Below are 17,896 nucleotides of genomic sequence, written 5' to 3'. Positions count from 1 at the left end.
GTCTAGACTTGCCCGAGATATGAGTTGAAGCGAAATCCTAGGTGTTGCTCGATTTAAAAAATGATGTTAGGCTTTATTTGATCCTTTTTGAGCTCTATTGCTTATCACAAATAAAATCATCCCTATTGAGCACTTTTGAGCCTATAAGTCTTTCCTTTGCAACCCACATTACAAGCATATATCCTTTTGTTCTTAATTGAACTGGTTTGATCCTTACCTCTTAGAGCACTTGAGTTGTAAAGATAGCGCTAGAGAAGTAATGAAAAATTTTAGGATAGCTTTTGAGTGGAACCAATAGAAGGAATACATGTGCATGTGAATGTGTAAGAAAGCACCGCTAGCGGGGCGAAAGAAAGAAAAAAAAAGGGAAAAGAAATAAACGAAAAAATATATGTATATACTTAGAAAAGAGAGATAAAGAGCTCTTGTCCTTGCTAGTGAGTAGGAATTATAGTAGTACTTAAAGAAAGAGGGAACATGTCTTGGGGTGATCTTACTTGTGATGTTTTAAGTGAATCGAAGAGAGTTTGCGCTTAAAGTTAACTATGTGATGTGTTAAAGTGCTTAGGAGGGTTAATCACTATTATATATATATATATATATATATATATATATATATATATATATATATATATCATACTCCCTTAACCCATATTACAATCATAACAAAGTCCTAGTTGATTTCGGACCGAGTGAGCCTACATTAGTAGATGTTTACATAATGGGTAAGCCTATGGTACTGTTTGCATACGTGAGAATTCTTGTGAGAGTGAGTGATTTCTTCCATATGTGTGGGTCCTTAAAATACATTCGATCATATGATTTGGATGTGTGGACTACTTATTCATTGTAATTTTTGTTGTGAGGGCACAAGGGTTCACGATGGATAGATCGCGTTATTAGACTTCTTGATTAGATTGGGTATTCAAGCCTCGAGTGCATTATGACATTGAGTTAGTTCTCGAGGCTAGGATTGTTATGGGCATTGTTCATGTTCTGAAATTTTTTGGAAGCTGGCATGAATTATGGGAAGTGGTTGTTGGATGTTGTGTTAGAACTTAAGTGTGGCTATCAAACATGATCAAGGGTGTTGCTGCTTGAGGGGGCGACGTCGTGAGTTCCTTTGGTTTTGGTTGACTTGAGGGCGAGTAACGTTTAAGTGCGGGGTGTTGACACAAGGCTAATATGATATATTTATATCGTCATTTTTCCTATGGGTTACTTGTAAATGTGAATGATTCGTGCTATATTTGTGCTTAATTGAGGTGTTTCTGTGTGTAGGTTCATTTGGGATGGAAGTGAAATGAAAATTGGTCAAAGAGGCATCACAGACAGCAAAATAAAGCACGAAAAGAACTATGGCGCGAAGCCCCAGAGGACGCTAGGCAAGGCAGAAGGCGTCGTCCACCTCCCGCTAGGCGTGTCCTTGTGAGATCCAAGGCAAGGTCCCAAAGGTGCGTGAGCCCTGCCCTGTCCAAAGCACTTTGAATCCTACTCGGTTTAGGACTTCCGACTCTAATTGTACCCTAGCATATAAATACTTCTGAAAAACTTAGTTTTGGCGGTTAGACAAGTTGAGAAGAGGAATATACGGTTGGAACAATTGCAAGCAGTGGATTTACACAATTCTTCGTCCAAATCTTGCTAGTTTGTAGTCTTATGTTTTTAGTTATTCATATGATGATTGTTAGCATAATTATGAGTAGCTAAACCTTTATCTAGAGTTGATTAAATCCTTTGGAGGATGAACTCTCGTTATATCTCTTATAATTTTGCCTTGAATTTCTCTCTGCGTTCAACTGCATGCTCAATTTAGCTAATTGAATGGACATCAATAAGCGGTTTTTATTTATTGTGTTTTACTTGAGAAAGATTGCATATTTAGGATGTCGTTGAATACCGTTACTCCAGAAGTATATGAGAAATCAGTACGAAAGATTTAAAGGTGGAATTAGAGAAAACGAAATCTTGACGTGATCATAGTGAGCGGCAAGAAAAAGACCAACTAGCATAATTCGAGAGAGTGCGTCTAGTAGACTATCGTAGTTACTTGAAAGAAAATTACGGTAACCGAAGTGATCACGATCCTTAGAGAACAACTAGGCTAAATTATAGGGAATATATGGGGAGGATTCCGACAGTTGGGGAAAATCAAGCTCTAGGCTTTCTCGTTCTTGTTTACAACACTTAGTTTCACTAGTGATATTTTACTGCATTCACATTACCCGTTTTTTTAGTATTAAAAGACCAACAGCTAGATATTGCAACTTCTGGAGATTAATTACTTAAATTCGTGTGAGCCGAATAGTGGTAGTTAATAGGTTAATTCCCTGAGGGATTCGACTCCGAACTCTTGAATCGAATTATATTTGCAACGACCACTAATCCTTTTATTAGGCATAGTTAGGCGTGATCAAACATGCTCTTCAAACTTATGATTCTTGTTAGGGGTGTACATGGACCGGATTGATTCGATTTTTATTAAACCCAAACCAAATCAACTATATCGGGTTGAATTGGTTCGGTTTTGTCGGATTTTTCGGATTTTTCTATTACATGAATATTATTTCAATCTTACTTTGTTAAAGTTATAGATAAAGTTTTGATAAGGGAATATATGTTTAGCAAATATTGAAAAAATTGACAAACATATGATTCATTAAAATATTCTAATGGGAAATTTTTTTTAGTAACACAAGGTGGGTTACTCTGATGGTAAGCACCCTCCACTTCCAACCAAGAGGTTGTGAGTTCGAGTCACCCCAAGAGCAAGGTGAGGAGTTCTTGAAGGGAAGGATGCCGAGGGTCATTTGGAAACAGCCTCTCTACCCCAGGGTAGGGGTAAGGTCTGCGTTGCGTACACACTACCCTCCCCAGACCCCACTAGTGGGATTATACTGGGTTGTTGTTGTTGTTGTTGTATAATAGTTAGTTTCTTAGTCATTTAACAATAATATACTGGGTTGTTGTTGTTGTTGTTGTATAATAGTTATTTTCTTAGTCATTTAACAATAATATTTCGTTAATGTACGCTTTCAAGGTTAACACACGAGAGGATCCCAAATATTTCTACATTTTTTAAAGAAAATTCAATATAAAGTCTTAAAAATAGATATAAATTTTATATATTTATATGTCGGTTTGGTTCGGGTTTTTTATTCAATACCAAACCAAGTCAAACCAAATCTAGTCAGGTTTTTTAATCAATTTGGTTTGATTTTTCGATTTGGTGTGGTTTTTCGGTTCAGTTTGACCACCCTATTTCTTGTAGTGGAAACTGCCCGTGTGAAAAAATGTCTATAATGTATTTGATAAAGTAACTCTATTGGACTGTTTGAGATTATGAAGTTAGAAATGAAAATCCCTTTGACATTAAATTAAATTTGATCTTTAGTGACAGCAGAAAATCTCATCGCATTAATTGAAGGACGTCGTAACATCGGACTATGATGAATTTCAAGCTACTCTTACTTTTTTATGATGCTTTTGTAAAGATTTAACAAAAATAGCAGCGATCTCTTTTTCTAGCTATTCTTTTATCCTTTTAGTTTTTTCAAACAATGGAAATCTGGAACAAGCTTGACTTGCGCAATACAAAATTGGATATACAAGGGAGATGCACTTGCACCCCTCTTGTAAATATTAGAGTGTGAGAGATGAAGTCAATTCATAAAAGGACTAGAAAATGGAAAAGAGGGCAGAATCATCAATCACTCTTTGCTGGACAAAGACGTTAATGGCTACTGCATCTTATGGCAAAAATATTCTTTTGCACCTAATCAAATACCATGTTGAATACAAGAATGCTTTCATTGGATTCCTACTTCTGATTAGATGCTAAAAAGGCATTTCTACAAGCTCTTTTTCCACAATAAAGTACAATTATCCAGGCTTAGTAATGAATGTTAAGTAGCAGCCTTGCTGCGAAAAAAGCAGCAACTCAATTCGCAGAGGACAATTCCAAACTACAAAGTGGTACAAAACCGATTGAGCAAAATCAAGTTTCTACGTCAGATGATAACAATGATAATGAAGTACACATCTAAATTTTGAGATCATGACTGTGGTCATATAAATCATCATCACTATGAAACCTTTGCTTTTTCGGAGTCTGGGGAGGGCAGAGGATAGCAGACTTCCCCTACCTTGTGTGAAGTTGCCACAATCAACATTGAGAATACTTGTTTAATCATGAAATGAAACATCCTGCAATTAGTTAACAAAAGACATATATTAGGATCAGTAGCATTACTAATTAGAGGGAAAAAATACATGTGAGAAGCATCATAAGCTTTGTTCACTAACTTATAAGAGTTGAGTCAGACTTTCATAGGATGATCCTTGAGACAACTTGCTTCTGCCACTCCCTATTATTTAAAGGATAAACATATATAAAATCTTAATGTTATAATAAACAAGGGGCTTAGTTCAAGCGGCAAAAGTAGGAACTTGTGACATTCACACATTCAAGCCCTGCGCCATGTGAGCTAAACCAGTATTTATGTCAAACAGGGTATAGGTGCTGACCCATCAATCCTCGAGTTTCTAAGCCTGTGATTGGTCCTAAGGGTTGGGCCCAGATGTATTTCATGGTCATAAAAAATGAAAAAAGATAAACAAAGAAAAATTTAGATGTCATTAGATACCGTAGTCATTGATGCATCTGATAAAGATGGACATGTGACTTGACAAGATAGAAGAGATGGAAGGTGGTCTAACTTCTTGTCAGTTTGGCATTGAGGAGATTTTAGCAGTGAGGTATTATTTTTCCTCTTGGCCATTTCCATAAAACTCATTGTCAGAGTTTTAGAGCGACAAGTTGGCTGCTTCCTTTTTAACCCAGTCACCTTCGTGGCATTTGTGTTATCAATAAATACGGTCTCACTCAATTCATTTTCAATACTCTTGCTTGGAGCTGAATCATCATGTGATTCATTTTTCTTTACATGCTTTAACTTCACAACTAACTCGTTCGCACACTTTGCAGCCAATTCATACCCTTCTTTTGATTCTGAAGCTTCACTTGAAATTTGGGAAAACATTTGGCATAAATGTTTATACCTCACACTAACTTTATGTGCTTGAGCAACTTTTATCTTTCTTTGTGTCGGTAACACATGAGATAAAGAAGAAGGATCAAGAGAATGGTTATGTTTCTCTTCAAATGAAGTGATGCGAAACTTTCCATTTGATTGACGACTAATAATAATATGAGCTAAGCATCCTGTCCTGGTTTCCTTTCTATGCTTTTGAACTGTCCGATCTCGTTTGTCTTTGCTTCTATAACCTTCTTTGTGACATGTAAATTTTCTTGAAGTCACATACCCTTGGACTTTGTTTTTGTTAGCATATTCTTTCCTAACACTAAAACCCATTGCAGCTGCGTATTCATTATACCATTCATATGCATGCTCATCTGAATCAAATTCCATTCCAAGTTTTATTGGTACATTACATCCACCTTGAGACTCACTAGAGGTGATCTCCATAAATCTACATTATAAAAAAGAGTAAATAAGACAAAAAAACTATGATATTAAATTTTAGAAATTGATAAAAAGAAAGTCTCTAAACATGGATTACAATACATCTAAGTTGCTCCGATACGGAAGTTTAGGTGTTGCACCCGTGTCGACACGACACTAGTATGGGTGTGGGTATGGGATCCGTACCGGATCTGATCAAACAATTTTGGGTACTTTAACCACGACGGACAGAAAAATTCGAGACAAGATACAATTTGATTCCCGAAATCAACAATCGTAAATTTGAAGAAAATAACATAACTTATTTAGGAAATCAATCATTTACTTGTTTACAACTTGAGAATAAAAAAGAAATCCACACTTTATAAGCTATACGTAAGTATTCCATAAAATTTCTCATAATTTAGAGATATTTTTAAAATTTTATTTTATTTTGAATTATGTTTAGCGGGATCCCCGCACCCGGATCCGTACTAGGATCTGTATCTCTGAATCTTAGAATTTACATTTCAAATGATCCGACCTCTAGATCTGCACCCGTGTCCGAGCAACTTAGGTTACTAGCAATAACTGGAAGAATGTAATGTCTGAGATTGAAATTAGCATAATAGGTGGGATCTGGGGAGGGTACGCAGACCTTACCCCTACCCTGGAGAGGTAGAGAGGTTGTTTCCGAAAGACCCACGGCTCGAGAGAAAGAATAGAAACAAGTAAATTTCAACAACAAGACCAGGAAAATGATACCAACAATGTATGAAGTGGAAAAACAATAAGAGAAGTAATATCAATATCAATATCAATAGCAATAGCAATAGCAACAACCAATAACAACGACAAGGTACTAGAAAACCGAATCGGAAGATAGTACTAAAAACAACCCTAATACTAGCACTCTGAGAATCAATGACAAGGTACTAGCAGGTTAGCCCTAATAAACCTGGAACGGATCAGAAAAACACACTCCGACCTATTACCCTATTGAGGTGAAAATTACAAAATACAACATATTGAATGGAGTCTAACCTATTGACTTGCTAACACAAGAATGTTACATGTCATACTTCATGTATTAGATGAATCAGTAAAGAAAGATCATTGAAACAATCTCTCTCCGCACAAGGTAGGGGTAAGGCTGCGCGCTCACTACCCTCCCCAGATCTTACTTGTGGGATTACATTGCGTTTGTTGTTGTCGTTATAGTAAAAAAAGATCATTGAAAGAGCTTCAGAAAAAGTTCCAATCAAACTTTATGTGAAATAGGTTGTCAAGATTTCGAAAATAAGCATCTATGATCTAACTTATTAAACTAGATAGAAATATACGAGAATGCGAGTTCTCAACATTAGTCATTCAAGCCCTTCGACTAGGCAAATAAATATCAAGTCACTGAACTCCAGCCATTTAATAAACCAATGAGTATTTAACACACTTATCTCTCTTTAGATCAACTAGATATGAAATAGGTTGTGAGTTTTATTCAATTTACTGTGTGTGAAAGTATCGCAATTTCTCACAGTTTTTAGATATTTACTTCTTACTTAATATTCTCAAACAATCCAATTGAAAGATTTTATCAAAAACATTACCGACATTTTTTCACAATGGCAATTTCCACTACAAGAATAATAAGGACACGCATATTTGGCCTCGAAGCAGAAAAACTGGTGTAAGAGAGAAGAACCTGTTTTGGCATAAATGTCCATACCTCGCAGTAACTTCATGTGCTTGAGCAACATTTATCTTTCTTTGTGACGGTAACATATGAGATAAAGAAGAAGGATCAAGAGGATGGTTATGTTTCTCATCAAATGAAGTGATGCGAAACTTTCCATTTGACTGACGACTAATAACAATATAAGCTAAGCATCCTGTCCTGGTTTCCTTTCTATGCTTTTGAACTGTCTGATCTCGTTTGTCTTTGCTTCTATAACCTTCTTTATGACATGTAAATTTTCTTGAAGTCACATATCCTTGGACTTTGTTCTTGTTAGCATACTCTTTCCTGACACTAAAACCAATTGCAGCCGCGTATTCATTATAACATTCATATGCATGCTCATCTGAATCAAATTCCATTCCAAGTTTTATTGGCACATTGAATCCACCTTGAGACTCACAAGATGAGATCTCCATAAATCTACATTACAAAAGGTGTCAATAAGACAAATAATCTTTAATCTTAAATCATAGAAATGATTAAAAAAAAATGTCTCTAGAAATGGATTACAAGACATATGGAGGGAGTACAAAGGAGGTGAAATCACAAATACAACATACTGAATAGAGTCAAGTCTATCCACTTTCTAAAGCTAGAATGTTACATGTCATAATTCATTTATTAGATGAAATATCAAATGAGTAAGGAAAAATCATTGAAAGAGCTTTAGAAAAAGTTTCAATCAACGTTATATCACGATTAGGCAAACAAATATCTATCTTATTAAACTATATGGAAATATACGAGTATGTGAGTTATCCATATTAGTCATTCAGGCCCTTCGATTAGGCAAATAAACATTAAGCCACTGAATTGCAATCATTTAATAAACCTACGAGTATTTAACACACACCTCTCTTTCAATCAACTTTATGTGAGATGGGTTGACTTGTGAGCTTTATTCAATTTACCGTGCGTGCTTTAAGTATAGCAATTTCACACAGTTGTAGGTATCCATTTCTTACTTAATATTCTCAAAACAATCTAACTGAGACATTATATCAACCAGTTTCTAGACATATTTGCAGTGGCAATTTTCACCACAAGAATAATAATAACACACATATTTGGCCTCGAAGCAGCAAAAATAGTGTAAGAGCGAAGAAGAACCTGTTTTGGCTTAATCTCCAGAAAAACGTTTGCTCACCAAATGATTTTCTTTGTCCTTGCTATCTTTTGTTGTTGTTGTACCAGGTAAATGGGTTTAATCTTCTGTGTTTGTTGATCCTTGCTCCGTTTATCTCTTGGGCTTATGATTTTCATGGTAAGAAAATATTTTCTCCAACCAAAAGGAATTTTCTAGTGATTTTTTGGGATGTTTGATTTATCTTTGCCAAATTGGTAAGATTTTTGAGTTAACCATGATTTAAGAGGTGATTTTACTTAAAACAAATAGTGAACCCTTAGATCTGAAAATGGACAGGTGTGATAAACATAAAGGTATACTTGACAAACTGGAGGACGCTGTAATGGAGGGAGCCGCTTTCGGGATGGAAGGGTTTCATGGGATTGGACACCCTCCAGTAATATTTTGTTTGATATGTGCCATGTGGACAAAAAATAATCAATGTTTGGATTGTTCTGTTATTCAAAATTAGTTTTTAGGCAACACTATTACTTTTAATTTCAAACTATTGAAGTTGTTTTTTCTGATTAAAAAATATTAAGTGTGCGCTATTGTAGTATAAAATTGTTTATAATTTTAATAAACATGGATAATCGTACAGGTCTTATTGTGAAAGAAAAAAAGTCGTCCCGTCATAGCAGACGGGTTGCTTCTTCTATTGTCGCCGGGAGCTCTTGGTGAGGAGACCTTAGGATAAGTTGCTAAAACAAACGGGATGGGAGGATCGACCCATTCAGATAATTCCGAAGAAAGACTATTGGCAGCGGGTAGAGAGATTTTTTTTTTCCTCTTCAAAACACAAGGAAATGCGGACAGGGTAGAGCTCGGCAAAGGATTTGAGAATAGGGTACTTGTATTTTGTTCCTTTTTCCATAATTCTTTTTTTTTTGTTTGGCGATTTCCAATAATTCAATTTTTCTGTTACCATTGTCAAAATCAACTAAAAGTTTTTCTTTCGGCTGAAAATTTAATCAAATAATGAATTTCATTATTTACATAATAAATTCAAATAGCAGTAAAGTTTATAGAATAAAACTATATCAATTAGTACGTCATAAATTACATGTTATGTTAAAAAGTATTCATTTTTATACAACTAAACTACAATTAAGAAATACTTGGTAATGCATTATAAAGGAAATAAAAATAAAATTAGCACTCATGTCATTTAAAGTTAATTTAAGTTTGCCTTTAGTCTTTTATATAAAGCAGTGATGATATTGTACTATTCCTTCAACTTGTTACAGTATAGGCTTACATTTGAAAAGACATCGTAATAGGCTAATTAGCTTATGTATTTTGTTAAAGAATTAGGTACTCTAGAATTGGTTCCTAAATAAGAATCTTTATGAGGACAAAAAAAATACTACTTATAAAAGATGAGAACTTTCTTAACTGAGTATTATAGAATAGTTAACAAATGGGTTGATTTCCTCATTGATTTAACTTAGGCTAACAGGTTTATTAGATCATATCATGCTACCCATTGGACACTCATAACAGCGATTTAAGTTATTTTTTTCCCTCCCTTTTTTTGTAAAATTGAACTGTTGTCAAATATGTTCACTAACATCCTAGAAAATTTTAAAATATTTAAAGTTTATTAAGAGGTTTTGCCGGCCCCCTCTCCCGTCGTCTAACTCCATCATCATCTAACTACACCTTATCTCAAAATATCACCAATAGTAGTTTAGATTCCAATATTAGCAATCAGTGCCACCAACTTTTTTGGCAGAACTCCGATTCAGCCCACAATAGCTTTATTAGGGATCTTTATTCAACTTAGTCAGTTTTTGTTTATGGCACTTTAAGAATTTTCAGACAACTTTCTTTATATAACTTCCAAACAGAGGAAAGTGGATTTATATGATACAACTCTCTTTCTATCCGTTGTCTCCTAAGATAATATTTTTTATGCAAAAGTCTACATTTTGGCTTTTATGTTTACTTTTCTTACTTCTATTTTTCTCATTTGCTTAGGTAACTTTTGTCTTGATACATTTTGTTTGACACATTTGATATTATCAGAGAAAGAAAAATTAATGATAGCTGCAGTGGCGGAGGATTGACAGTGATGAAGATGAGAGCTTACTGGTGATGGTGATTTTGGAAAATAAAATTAGTTTGAATAAAAAAAGAAGAAAAATATGATTTTGAATAGGCTCACGCGCTTTAGAGAAGTGAAAAATAATGTTTTTGCCACGTCAGCAAATCGTGCCTAATAGGTACAGTTTGATGGAAGTTCAAGTGTTCAATAGGTACAAGTATAAATTAAGGTATCCAAGTAAAAATTAGAGCCAAGTTTAAGGGCTCTTTATGTATTTGGCCTGGAAAAAAAAAATCTTGATATATAAAGAAATTTGGCTAAGGTTACTTGATGAAAGTTGTAGCTCTTGATATCTTATAATTTTTAATATTTCAAATGGTTTGTCAATTTGAACTCGATACAAAGAGTTATTGATTTTTAGTGAAGGGTACTAATTCAGGCACAAGCCATGCGCTGCATAACAGAAAAGAAAAAGACTCTAGAAGTCTAGATAGAATTTTCAATTGTATTCCATTTCCTACGTATCTCTCTGTACACTGTAGCTCTCCTATTTATACTAGTATTTTACAAGAATAAAAGAAAATGTTTAAGTAAAACAAATTAACAGAATCTTCTAACAAACTCTGACATCCTAACGGGATTAATTACACCTATACATAATCTAGAAGCTACCAATATTCCTTCCGATGAGAACAAAATTTCATCTTTGTATCAATTATCCTATGAGTCATCAGTTGGGCCTTTGAGAGAAGACAGAAATTAGGCCTAGTCTTAAGCCCAAATTTTAATCAGTGACCCGGTCCAAATATTCCAAACATAATGGTCTGAAATTATGTCAGGTCACACTATCTTCTTGTTTGCGACTACTCTGCTTGTTGACCTTATCATCTGTTAAAATTACAGCTCCGGCGACACTGCATGGCCAGGGCATGGAACCTCTATGCCTATAAATAAATACAACATTGATAGGAAATATTTGAATTTTTTAAAATGGGTGTGAGTGGTGGAGTTCCAAGAGACAATTTTTTGTCCCCCAATTCTAACCAAGATGAGTTATTTTTTATGTTTTGAGTTTAATATACACATTATATATGGAAGCTGACATGTTCACTCATATATTGTCCAACTACACTCTCAAGTCTCACCTCTAAGTCAATCATAATACAGCGGTTACGTCTAAGTCTTAAACAAGTCAAGATCAACAATATGAATCCTTATTATCCATATTTTATCATTTAAGCCTGTTCCAGTTCAATTTTAATCGAAAAATAGTTTCTCGGGAGCCTTGGAGCAATAATAAAATTGTCTCCATATGACCTATAGGTCACGGGTTCGAGTCGTGGAATCAACCGCTCAAACATCATGGTAGCCTGCCTACATCACACCCCTTGGGGTGCTACCCTTCTTCGGATCCTACATAAATACGAGATGCTTTGTGCACCGGGCTGTCTTTTTTTAGTTTCTCTAGTACTAGATCAAGGATTTTTTCAAGGCACTAGATTAAGATTCAATCAGTCAAAATTCGTGTCAAATGTTGTTGTTCAATATTTAAAGAGATACTGATCATTAGACCTGCTTTCCATCTGAGGATAAGAGGATTGTGCATGATCTGAAATCCTCAAGTAACGGTAGTTAGAAAAACAAATACTCTACTTCACTTACTCATAGTAGTAGTTTTGGAGATTTTAGATAGCAGGTTGGTTTGTCATTAAGGAGAATTGTCGCTTGTGCCTCAGGGACTCATCCTTGTTCTACAAACTTCAAATAAAAAGACAACATCTACAATGAGCTTGGCACGCTAATGCCAACTCTCAATCAATTGGAAGACAACAATGACTTGTGATGGTGCTAATATCTGATCCTAGAAAACGTACGAAACAATCTGCTATGAAACTACTTATTTTAAGCGGCAAAGAGACTTCGTGTAGTTGAAGTATTACGTCTTTACTTCATGCTTTGCGTTGTTTGCCTTACTAATTGACCACAAAGAGAAGGCTACCACATCTTTACTCCACTAGAAAGAGATGGCATTACTAGTATGAGTTATTTGGCATGAAAAAGAATGTGCCAAACTATTAAAACTCTTGGAAGAGCTGCTGCATACATGTCATATCAGGCAGATCCGTTGAAGCAATGTGGGGAGTAGAAAGGCACTTGATGATCCGCCGGAAAATGTTCTGATGAAACTTGTGGCCAGTTTGGTGTTACAGAGTGCACAAACGGCTGTGATGCGCTGACACTTGAAGGCATTATAAGCTGCTCCATGGAAGTATGTGTAGGATCATCCCAACCCAAAGAATTTGTTGACAGAAGAGAATGAGCACGTCGTTGAAGATTGGATGAAACATCCAACTTATAATCACTTGTAGATGTATTTAAACCTGAAATAATTAACATGGAAGTTGGGAACAAATAGCCATATTAGAAGTGATAGCAGATAGTGTTTGAAATGTCACTGAAAAATGGAATGTTCAAACATCTTGGGTGCCAAAAACTACGAGCAGTGGCGGCTCAAGAAGATTGGTAGCCTAAAGCCAATTTTTAATCTGGGGCCTTTCAGAAAAGGAAAAAAAATTCATCTATATTTTTAATTGAAGTCTATTTTTCTAGCTTTTTAAGATGTAAAGTTGTTAATAGTTTCTTTTATAAATAATTTAATCTCTTCTAAGATATTGTTGATCTTAGATAATAGAACCAGATTCAAGAAGTTTATAACTTGATATCGAAATAATTTTTGATGTACTAATATACTTGTTGAAACGCTTGAAACCTGAGGGAGAAAAAAAAGAAAAAATAATGCGCAATATAGTTTTATTCAACGGTACTCTTCAACTCTTGTTTTTTTATAGAAAAAATAAAACTCTTTTCTTTCTACAAAGAACAATATAAGTTATCGAGAACTTAAGCATTTTTTCAGAAACCAAGAAAGAGAATATAAGAATGTAGTACACAATTTCTGATGAGAAAGATAAAAAATAAGACTTGGACTATTGAAGATACCAAAAAAAGGATTCTAAAAGTTTATTACACATTTTTAGTGAGAAATGTAAAAGGAGAATAATAATATAGGTACCTCACTAATAATATCAATCGTAAAATTTAAATATTCAAAAGTTTTATATTAGGGGGAGTGATTCTCTTTCTCCAATTTTTGCTCAAACGGTTACATCAATACTAAATTAAAAGTTATCTTTATTTTTTATAAAATATTTTATTTTTTTATTTTAACATACCCAATATATTTAGACACTTCCTCTAAAGATTGTTGTGAGGTGTATATGATCCAACTTAACTTAATTAGATATATCGGGTTCGAGTCATGTGGTTAAAAAAAATCTTGTTAAAATGTGTTTTCTCTTTTACTAGGCCTTACGCTGTATGAATCTAGATTAGTTTGGGTCTCAATTCAAATAGAATAGAAAACAAAAAGAAAAATTTGGGGCACTCAAAATTTGAGGGTCTTTGCTTTAGTTGATTGACCCTTGGCCGCCCCTGACTACAAGTACAATTTTATATTCATACTTTTGGGAATTAACCAATTATTTCTCCGGCGAATTCATGAAACTACTCTTGGTCCAAACATCCTATGACCTATGCTTCCTTCATAGACAGTTCTTTATGTTCATATATGAATTTCAAGAATCAGAGAATCAATACCTCGTATATTCTTAGGACGGCAAGAGTTTTTCCCCATTGAATTTGAAGTGGACATAGATGATCCACTTAAAGAACCACTAGTACGTGATTGTCGATCTGCTCAGATTGAGGCAGACACTTATTAATATGTATGAAATTAGATATAAAGCAAGTTATCGAACAACAAATCTATCATATCTAAAGGACAGAGGAAAGAGAAGCAGCAAGCAAGAATTTCCCTGTCAAAATAAAGATAAATCTAAAATGTACTTTTAGGGACACAGAAAATACACTTTTTAACAGATAGGTACATATTGGCATGTTTTAACTTTTAGGACTGAGAACAATTTAATTAGCACACGAAGAACGTGCGGAAGGGAGTCTTGACACAACAGGAAGAGTTCCATTATGTGATCAACCAAGTTCAAGCCGTGGATTCTGCCTCTTTTAGAAATGCAAATAGGTAAGGCTTCGTCTAATAGGTTTAGTGTGGTACGACCTTTCCCAGACCCGGACAATATAGCGGAAGTTTACCGCACCAGATTGCATTTCTTTTTACAGGAGGAACATGTGTGTACGTATATATGCAAACATCCTAGACAAAGTGACAACAGAGAGAAGTTGAAAGGCACCATGAAACGAAGAAGGTCGTCCTGTTGAACTAAAGTGATTTGCCTCTGGTTGTGACCGACGACGCCTAGCATTGTGGTCAGAGAGCCTCCTTCGACAGCTTCGTTTGTTATCATCAAACTCGGACAGCTCATGGAATCTTCAAAATCAACCAAAAAGCTATTTCTTAGATTAATCTCTTAGCACAATGTACTAGAGAGTAATAAGAAGTGATGAGATGATATACAGCAGAATAGCTGGAAATACTATCTGTTCATCCTCAATAAACTTAGAGCCCGTTTAGTTTAGCTGATTTAGAATAGCTGATGATGTTGGAGATTTTATAAATAAACAGTTACGTGTTTGGAAAAAAGTGCTAAAACTGACAATAAACAGTACACAAAAGTTAACATGCCTGCTACACTGTTGGCAAAAACGGCGCTCCATCCCAGCAACAAAGACCATTGGGCTTTTAGAATGGGATTCACAGATTCTATGACGCCGATGATACTCTTTAACTGTTGTAAGGTCAAGATTACATCCTTCAACTTGGCAGTAGGGATTCTGCATTAGATGATAAGAACCCTTACATCGCTTTGCTGTCGTAGATGACAAAGGAAGTAGAGGATAATTAGTAACAGTCTCATTGTTAGCAGAGTACAGATTTAAGCCAATTGACGATTCTCCAGGTCTTGTACAAGTTCCAAAAGTAGAATATTTCTCTTTTCTCTCCACGCTTACAAAACCTGGCACAGAACCAACTTTCCCATAATTACATTGTTCAGCTGAAGATTTGACAGAAGAGCCATGGTCCAAACTATAGCTAGAAAAACCATCTAGAGAATATATATTTTCAGCTTTATTTACTTCCTTCTCATCGATGAAAGTTTCTGCATGCCTACAAAACTCCAATCCCGAGCAACTGCAAATGCTTATATTATTATCCCAGCCCCATTCCAATTGGTCACTCTTCAAGTTCCAGTCCATGATGACAAATCTGAACCAAAAAAAAAAAAGGACTGAAAATGGGAAGTTCCAAAATAACAAAATGATGTGCTTTGACATTTCTACTCAAGTACAAAAAAGTTGTCAAGTAAACATGGAAAACGGCCAACGAATGTTAGAAGCAGTAACAACTAAAAGGATACAAAAATGATTGATAAAAAGAATTAATTAAGCTAAAAGAGTTGGACACAAACAATTATAGGTTGTAGATTTGTAAGCATCAATATTATCATTGAACTTGCCTTTGCACCAACAAAAAGAATTGCCCCGTCCTATGGGAGAATCCTATATTTAAGCAGAAATGTAAAAGGGTAGGTAAATGCTTTTAATTAGCGCCCTTATTAGGAGGCAAATTAAAGAGTACGAAGGCTTTGCTTCATTTAAACACAACAGAGATGCATATGAATGCAGTAATTAACTAAACAACAGACTATATGTACAACGTTGTCAGCACAATTACTACTTTCACCCACTAATCTCTCTGAAAAATATGCAATTCAATCTGTTGTCAGAATCTCCATGTGGACTCTTCTGTATATTTTGGTGAAGACAGAATAGATTCAGCAAATACATTTAAAAGGTCCCCCACATAAGATGTTTAAACGAAACTGTGTGAAATTTAAATCTACAGGCTGGACTCTCCTTGAATTGCCCACCAAGTTTACATCTACGGGAAAAAGTGTCATCTCCTCCATCCCCCTTTCGACCAAAGTTATCTTCAGTTGGTGCATAGTTTATATCGTCCAAATTTAGTGATCTTGGTCTATTGTATACACATAATTTTAAGAAAATATTATGTATATATCTAATGGAATATGGTCAAAATTATTCTTTTACTGTCAGAAATACATTACTGTTATTTTCTGATGTAAAAGATATGCTCGCCGTCTAAAAATTGGACCACTTATACCCTTATTTTCTAATGGATAAATTTTAAATCCTAATTCTTGTCTAAGTAGATTAAATAACATAGTTGAAGGGATAATTTTTATCCTTTCTCAAAATTATAATAAAAGTCACTTTAAATTTTTTCTTCTTTCTTTTTTTTTCTCCTCTCTCCACCCCTGCCCCCTCCCACACTAATCTCAGCAAATAAATTCAAATCTGAACACACCCATTTGATTTCTTCAAGCCCTTAAAATCCATTCATGGTTGTTTTAAATTTCTTTCACAAGTTGCTCTAATAATAGTTCAATCTTCACGTTTGATTACCAATTAATAACACCTAATAATTTTCAACAACAAACAACTCAATCTTGTAAGATTTCAGCTTCAGAATTTAAAATCTCGAAATGGATTTTCTATTTTCAACACTTTTGCCACACCTAATTCCAAATTAGTATATAGCTAAGAATCTAAGTACACATCAGCAATATCTATCGAATTTAATTTTCAAACATTTTTTATTTTAATAGAACCCTGGAACCAAAGTAATGCGAAAAAAAATCAGAAGATAACACAAATAATGTGGATAAAAAAGAACAAAAATAGATATAACGCATGGTACACATGAGCTATACAATTCGGGCCTAACGGTTGTTAGCCGGATCAAACTCATATAGTGCATGGGTACCATGCGCTATATTACGTCAATTTTTTTTAATTTCAAGTTAAATATATTTTACTTATAGATGTTATGTGACGTTTGTTAGCTCCGAATATGTGACAATTTTTACTTTTTCACCATTATTTTTATATGTAAGGATATTACTATCACGGCCTAATTCCTACCATAGGTCTTGATGGCGCCCAACACTACCGTTAGGCAAGCAATACATAAATCAATACAACAATCGATAATTCATAACACTTTTTAAAGCAAGTGGTGAAATAAAGAAGCCGAAATCAATTCCAAATCATAGTAAAATACTAACATCTTAATCAAGATTCAAAACATAATCAAAATATAAAGTTGAATGTCATAACAACGATATGACAAACAGTCTACAAATTCTCAAAATCCGGTATCACAAATGTACGATCATCTACTAGAATGTACAATACTACTACAATAACTATATGTAATGGAATGTAGACATAATACAATAAGTAAAGAGAAAGGAGACTATGCGTGCTGCAAACCGAAGCATAAAAGACAGCTCATCACTAGTCTCCCCAGCAAGTGCGCCTACACGGGTGTGTGACCACCAGATGTACCTGTCTCGGTACCTGCACAATTAGTACAGAAGTATAGCATGAGTACGTAAATCAATGCATACCCAATAAGTACAGTCTAACTTCAAAAAAATAGTGGCGAGAGATCGATATTA

The 17,896-nt window shown here is 34.7% G+C and overlaps 2 protein-coding genes across 4 annotated transcripts; both read right to left on the bottom strand.

Annotated features, from left to right (window-relative positions):
* Positions 1–3,861: 3,861 nt before the first annotated feature.
* LOC107805774 (protein FAR1-RELATED SEQUENCE 7) lies at positions 3,862–8,720 on the bottom strand. 3 transcript variants are annotated; one of them, XM_075227931.1, is made up of 5 exons: positions 8,351–8,720; positions 7,192–7,623; positions 4,647–5,493; positions 4,306–4,367; positions 3,862–4,206 (listed from the first exon to the last, which is right to left on the bottom strand). In XM_075227931.1, the coding sequence occupies exons 2-4, from the start codon at positions 7,617–7,619 to the stop codon at positions 4,320–4,322; spliced, it is 1,323 nt and encodes a 440-aa protein (XP_075084032.1). In that variant the 5' UTR covers positions 7,620–7,623; positions 8,351–8,720; the 3' UTR covers positions 3,862–4,206; positions 4,306–4,319. The 3 variants fall into 3 exon arrangements, with proteins under 3 accessions (XP_075084032.1, XP_016485341.1, XP_075084033.1); XM_016629855.2 differs by having other exon boundaries at positions 8,314–8,718; XM_075227932.1 differs by lacking the exon at positions 4,306–4,367 and having other exon boundaries at positions 8,314–8,717.
* Positions 8,721–12,060: 3,340 nt separating this feature from the next.
* Positions 12,061–16,376, bottom strand: LOC107805772 (squamosa promoter-binding-like protein 3). The gene is made up of 4 exons (XM_016629850.2): positions 15,037–16,376; positions 14,645–14,781; positions 14,034–14,129; positions 12,061–12,757 (listed from the first exon to the last, which is right to left on the bottom strand). The coding sequence occupies exons 1-4, from the start codon at positions 15,684–15,686 to the stop codon at positions 12,489–12,491; spliced, it is 1,152 nt and encodes a 383-aa protein (XP_016485336.1). The 5' UTR covers positions 15,687–16,376; the 3' UTR covers positions 12,061–12,488.
* Between the last annotated feature and the right edge of the window lie 1,520 nt (positions 16,377–17,896).

This window comes from Nicotiana tabacum, chromosome 13 (assembly GCF_000715075.1).
Source record: "Nicotiana tabacum cultivar K326 chromosome 13, ASM71507v2, whole genome shotgun sequence".
Classification (NCBI taxonomy): Eukaryota; Viridiplantae; Streptophyta; class Magnoliopsida; order Solanales; family Solanaceae; genus Nicotiana; species Nicotiana tabacum.
Note: the sequence above shows the minus strand (reverse complement) of the source record. Positions and strands in the feature narration are given on the sequence as shown.